The sequence below is a fragment of the Leptodactylus fuscus genome, chromosome 3 (assembly GCF_031893055.1).
Source record: "Leptodactylus fuscus isolate aLepFus1 chromosome 3, aLepFus1.hap2, whole genome shotgun sequence".
In the NCBI taxonomy this organism is placed as follows: Eukaryota; Metazoa; Chordata; class Amphibia; order Anura; family Leptodactylidae; genus Leptodactylus; species Leptodactylus fuscus.
Genome location: NC_134267.1, coordinates 71178004 through 71184978, shown reverse-complemented (window position 1 = coordinate 71184978; position 6975 = coordinate 71178004). Strand labels below are relative to the sequence as shown.

At 40.7% G+C, this 6975-nt stretch overlaps 1 protein-coding gene across 1 annotated transcript in view; it reads left to right on the top strand.

Annotated features, from left to right (window-relative positions):
• The first annotated feature begins 276 nt into the window (after positions 1-276).
• FAM120B (family with sequence similarity 120 member B) overlaps positions 277-6975 on the top strand; it is a 131973-nt gene continuing 125274 nt past the window's right edge. Inside the window, exons 1-2 of the mRNA XM_075267771.1 lie at positions 277-305; positions 3870-4916. Of these exons, the coding sequence (XP_075123872.1) occupies positions 3897-4916 (1020 nt within the window). The 5' untranslated portion in view covers positions 277-305; positions 3870-3896. The remainder of the gene's footprint in view (positions 306-3869; positions 4917-6975) is intronic.

Below are 6975 nucleotides of genomic sequence, written 5' to 3'. Positions count from 1 at the left end.
TCACGGCTGTATTTACACCACTATCTGCAACCTATAAAATAAACAGGACGAGGCCCCGAGGCGGCTGCACCAGTTTCACCGCCGCTTTCATTCTTACTAGACACCAGCATGACGGTCCTGCAGTTCTGCACACTACTCTTGCTATTACACTCGCTGGTCATTCCCCATCACACATCACCACACACAGCTACACGGTCCTCGCTTTCTTTTCACCAGCAGCCCGCGTTGTACTTTGTACCACGTGCTGTTGTTATCACATGACCGTCTGACGTCAGAAGGTCCTTGAAGATTACAGGAAGCAGCGGGTTTGTATCCTAATGTAAGCGTGTGGCTGTATCTGTTGTGGCGGACAGGAGGATAGACGTGCGGCTGTGGGGTGCTGGGCACTTAGTGGGCGCAGGCGCGGCTGGTACACATTATAGCAGTATTAGTACAGGCATACTGGCACCATGTTATGGCTTACTGGCTGAATGACAAGCACACTCCTATGGGGTCCTAGGATTCAGACACAAGGCTATAGGGTAATAGCCCAGCTGTATTGCAGCCTGGCCTTTGCTTGTCCCCATCTCTGCCTCAGTCACTGAGATGTCCAGTTGCTGCCACAGGATAGTAAAATGTGTCCTGTAGGGTTTGGTTGTAAAGCCATATCAGTCCCATACTATGGCTATAATAATCCGATCGAATCCTCAGCACATGGATATTTTGGTGCCATTTAATTATAAAAGTGTTATTTTTTTTATTTATTTAATTTTACATTTAGAAGCAGTTTGAGGTCTTGTTTTTTTTGGGACCCTTAGTATTTCTCAGCTGTACCATTTTAAAGCCCAATGTATGTTAATATGTATATGTTCACTTTTTTTTTTCTTTACCAGGGGGATACACCATAGGGAGAAATATTGCCAATGTTTTTGTTTTGTTATATCTTACACTGTTAAGCATGTTAAATTTATTGTACAAAGAAATTCTGAAGCTGTCGTGAGATGTACTATAGCATTTTATTAATATTTACTTGATTTTAAAAGAATCCTATCACTCACAATTTTTTCTAGTTACCACATCGGAAAGCCTTAAGAAAGGCTATTCGTCTCCTACCTTTCGTTGTCTTCTCCGTGCTGCTGTTCGCCTACAATCCTTGTTTCTCTCTGTATGCAAATTAGCTCTCTCGCAGCACTGGGGGCGGGCCCAGCGCTCAAACAGCACTGGGGGCATCCCCAATTCTGCGAGAGAACTCTCTCCAGCGCCGCCTCCATCTTCGTCAGCAGCGTCCTCTTCATCCGGCGATGGCTTTTAACTTGTAGGCCTTGGGCATAGGAGACTGCGCATGCTCACAGGCCACGAGAAAAGGGCCACTTACACAGTATTGGATGAAGAGGATGCTGCTGACTAAGATGGAGGCAGCACTGGAGAGAGTTCTCTCGTAGCTTTGGGGACGCCCCCTGGTGCTGTTTGAGCGCTGGGGCCCGCACCCAGTGCTGTGAGAGAGCTAATTTGCATACCGAGAGAAATCGGGATTGTAGGCGAACGGCGGCATGGAGAAGACAACGAAAGGAAGGAGACAACTAGCCTTTCTTAAGGCTATTCCGACTTGGTACATAGAAAAAATTGTGTGTGAGTGATAGGATCCCTTTAATGAAATAAAATAATTCATTTGCATACCTACTATATTCAAGGGATGACTTAATAAGGACTCCTTCACAACATCGTAGTGGTTTTTACATTCCACAAATACTGATCCACAAAAAAAACATGTCATCTTCATCTGAATCTGCAAAAAGTGTTGTATGATTCCCTACACTGGTCTGTTCTGCAAATGTGTCCAAAAATAGTAGTCATATGGGTGGGCCCATAGAAATGAATGGGTCTTGCAAATAAAAACAAGGATCGTGTGAATGAGGCCTTAGCTTTTGTGATGACTACTGTGGGATCAGTAAGCACGTTACAGTGACTGCCAGTGTCTAAGCCCCTAGGTGCTGCAGTTGCTATTACCTTTGACATTTGTTAAATGAAGTGACAGGGATTGACCTGGGTTAGTTACAGCTGTGACTCCTACTAGTGATGAAACAGCTACTGATCATGTGACATCCCTGTGCTGTGCACTTACAGCATTCTATAGGAAGTACTTCTAGTATGTGCTATAGATGTACAGAAAATATACGGGAAAGAATTCAGGAAACTTTATAGAGCTAAGTGATTGTGTTACACATTAGGCAACTTTCTAATGTGTTTTACTGATCATTTACAAGCTCTCTGTCTGCTCTAAATGAGGGAAAACTCCCTGGTTTACTTTAAAAGGGGCGTTGCTCAAATGACAGGACTGAAGGGAGTCTAGGGTCTATTCGGGATACAACAGTCTTTGGGTCTCAAATGGTCTGGATGAATGAGGCTTTATGCTGATTTTGCTGTTTATACCCAGTGATACTCTTCTATGCTATACCTGTATAGAATAGCAAAATATTACAACTCCCTTGTCACTTATTTATTGCCATTCTTAAAATGCCTGCCTGAGTAACCTGAAACCAACTCTTTCTGAGTTGGCCAACAATTTATTACAAAGAACATGGAGGACGTAAGTAGTGCTATAGATTCATGTGCCTGGTTCATGAGAACAAAAAATGTTGGTAGGCTGAACCAAGAACTCCTCTACTTTTCTACAACCCACAGACTGTCATGGGATGAAAACAACAGACATTAAAGAGGACTTTCACCACCTCCACCAATTCAAATTCTCAGCATCTGTTAATCGGCACTGCTCCACTAATTCCGGAACATTTGGAATATTGTCTCTAGCCCCCATGGTGTCCTAGCAAGAAAAGCAGTTAGTTTTGGTGCTTGATCACACCATTTGTCTGCTCCTGCCTGACTCCGCTCTCCTGACAGTACAGAGTCTAAATACCATATAGGGTACCAAAACTAACAGAACTGATGCTCTGGAATGGTGGGGGCTAGAGTAAAAATTGCAACTGCTAGAATCAGCTATTAACATATGCTAAGAACTGAAGTTGGTGGAGGAAACACATGACAGAAGCTTTCTTCCAGCATGTTTTTTCCTTTTATGACAGAAGAAAAAAGTTGTATATACAAGAAAGCTTCCATCATGTTCATAGGACTACGACTGAAGGCACTCCATTGGTGTCCATCAGTTTGCTACTGTTAATATGCTTTGATATATCCTATGAGGGACGAGGTCAATGGATGTTACTTAACTTTTCATTATAAAAGCAGTAACATTTGTCTCTCAATATATGTCTGAAACAATTATTTTAAGTCTGTGCCTTTTTTTTCTCACTCCAACTCCAGCCACAATTGATTCTGACTCCACAGCGCTGGTTGAATAATTGAATCAGCTCTTTAGGCAGCTGCTATCAAATGCTACCTGTCTATACGTGTCCTTTATGTCTTCTGTCCAATAGTATAATTCTATCAAATGACTACAAGTTTTGGTAGGACACTGAGCAACACACGTTGTATCATTTATAGATAATTGTATACATAAATGTATATCTGTATTGCATTCATATAATTTTGATGGTGCAAATTAGGTAGGAAGTGTCACATGGGTGGTCCTATTTCCAGCCCCATTTCAAATCCAAGTCTCATTTTTCAAAGGATAGCAATAACTTCAGATCACTGTTAGGCAAGGCTTACAAACAACACCCTGAGTACTTGCCGGGGAATTGAACCACCCTTGTGGTACTTATAAGCTATTTTTCATAATGAAGGAATGAATGAAGATCAGCATCCAAAGTATCTGAGCATATGCTTAAGTGACCTACCAAGTGCTTAGAGTCTTTTGGTAAATCTAAATCATTTGACTCCTTTTTCATAAAATATATTTATATATATTAACTATATTCTTTTTTACTTAATAGATTTGTTTCCAAAGTGTTTTGCCAGCAATGGGTATCAAAGGACTGCAGGGCTTTGCACAGAATTCATGTCTCAATGTTTGTAGCATGGTCAGCCTAAAGACTATGGCCACAAGACACAAGTCTTTATATCCAGATTGTGTTCCTACCATTGTTATTGATGCAATGGGATGTCTGCGTACCTGGTACACACCAGATGACTGGATTCATGGAGGACAGTGGAAGGAATATCTTAGCAATTTACAGGACTTTATTGCAGCATTTACAAATGCTGGAATTCGATTAGTGTTTGTTTTTGATGGCGTCATCGAACAAAAGAAACGAGCAGAATGGGTCAAGCGACGAATGCGTGACAGTAATGAAGTGTCAAAAATATTTAATTTTCTTAAGTCCAATAGACGTCAGCCTGGCCGCAATATGTTCTTTATACCATCAGGAATATCTACGTTTACACGATTTGCCTTGAAGACTCTTGGTCAGGAAATAATTTGCTCACAAGTTGAAGGAGATTATGAGGTAGCTGCTTATGCTCTAAAAAACAACTGTCTTGGAATTTTAGGGGAAGATAGTGACTATCTCATCTTTAACACAGTCCCATACTTTTCCATTAATAAACTCCGCTTGGACAAGCTTGTCACTTTGATGTATTCAAGGGAAAGTTTCTGTGGAGAATTGGGCCTTCGTCTAGAAGACTTGCCACTTCTTGCTTGTCTTCTTGGCAATGACGTAGTCCCAGAAAACATGATGGAACAGTTTCACAAGCAATGTGTTGCTGCATATAGATCACTAAATATTGAACATAACAAGAGGGCCATTGTCATCAGGGCTGTGGCTACTTTTATTTCTAAGATACAGCTTTCGCCAAATGGTCTTGAAGAGTTAAAAAAGATACTGCCTCCAAGATTTGATATGACGTTTTTGGAGAAAGGGATACAGTCATATGTTCTACCGCAACAAAATTGTCCTTGGATATCGTCAACTTCACAGTCCTGTCAAAACTGCATTGGCAAGTCAGGATCATATGTTTGTAAGGATCAGGAGATTGTACAGGTAATGTATACAGTGTTTTGTAGCTGTAAAGTTTGCACATACCTTGTGTTATTACTAAACCACCGTAATCCATTAGGCCCCATTCACACGGGACAAGAGGGGGTGGATTTTGGCATGGAATCCATGTAATAATCTGCCTCCTCAAATTGGTGGTCTATTTAGACCTCTGGCGTTCTTTTTTCCACTAGTGGAAAGGAGCTGCCCTTTCTTCAGGCAGATTCCGCAGCTGAATCAGCCACAGTGTCCGCCTCACGGCAGCACCCTCCGGACTAGGCCCATTCATTTGGGCCTAATCCGGAGCGGAAAGCCGTGACGGGATGCTGTGTACTGCACTGGCAACCCATTGTGGTTGTTGCGACGGAATATGCACACGCGTAATTGCGTGTGAATTAACCCTTAGCAAACCAATTGGGGGTGATTTACTAACAATATGTTCCTAAATTCTGGCTCAAATTGCATCTAAAAATTGGTGTGCGTCCTTTGGACAGATTTATTATGTGGTTTAGACTTAGTGTGTCTTACTGGATAGTTTAGAAAAGGATGGATAATTGGAATCTTAAAATGTACCAGTTTTTTGAAAAAACTCCCTCCATAACAGCACCAGCTAGAGGTTGATTCCCCTCCTCCTAATAGGAGCACGAAAAATCACACGAGGTTAAATAGCCCTTCCTCCACCTCCCCCCCTGAGCATACTGAAAAGAACCGCCTTATAAATATGTTGGACTGTATGCCACATACAACTTCATAAACATATTACGCTAAGTTCACATTAGCATTTGAGCTTCTGTACGAGGCCCTGCCCCATATTCTGCTTAGAATCACCAGAGAGAATAGTTCTGCAAGGAGGACTTCTCTCTCTGCTGTTTATAGACTATATGGTCCGCAGGTTTCAGCGTGTAACCGCTTTTTAAGCCTATAGAGTTTATGTCTTTCAGGTTCCCATGTGGACCCGACAGATGGAAATCCAATGCTAGTGTGAGCCTAGTGTCAGACGTGATCTCACAGCTCCATGACATACTCATGTAGTATACCACATATCGGTGCATGGAAATTCAACCCCTCAGTTAAAGGGTACGAACAAAACTGTGGAGAAATAAGGAATGAATCCAGCACCACAAAAAAAAAAATCATAAAACTTAGCTTTTAATAATCATGTCTTCATTAAAAATCATGATACGCATGCCAAACAAAAAATCTCAAAACAGTGAAAAACTGCTATGACTAAGGGACTCATGCGTCAAAACGTGCAAGCCTAAATCTTTTCTAGTTTTGTAATTTGTTTTGTCATGTGTTTCCTTGGAGTTTTTCACTGTTTTGGGATTTTTTGTTTGGCATGTGTATCATGATTTTAAATGAAGACATGATTAATAAAAGTTTTATGATTTTTTTTTTAAATTCTATTTGTGGTTCTGGATTCATTCCATATTTTTCCATAAATTTAATCAGCATATAAAGGAGGGGAATATAAGGGTGCTGTGATGGAGGGATACCCTAAAACCAAATTACTGGTAAGTACTAATTCTAGTTTCTTAAAAACGCCCTAACTAGGGTGTAATAATGACTTAAAGAACTTTCCTACCATTTATAAAGGTCCCCATTATAAGACAGATTAACCATATTTTTAAGGCTGGAATGGGTTAACCTATTGTGTGCTTTTTCCTGTCCCTAATAGGGGGATCGTATTCAACCTTCAGGTAGTGCTGTCATGGAGGGCTTCCTTAGAATCCGAGTACTAATTACTAATTCTAGGTTTTTAATGGTCTGTACAAATGCCTCCCTGGTTTAAGCTATCTATATTGAAGTCAACAATAATAATTCTCTGACATTGTCTCATGAGAATGTATGTCCATACATACCGTACAAACATAGTATTACATTAATGAAAATAATAAATACTTTTCCACTGAAGCTGTACAATGACTCATAAAGCAGATATTAACAAAACCCCTGTGAGGGTACATTTGGACCACTCGAAATACATGGTCACATAAAGTGGCTCAAATCATTCATTTCACTCACTTGGTATAATCATTATATTGTGTGCGACTACTAATGGGAC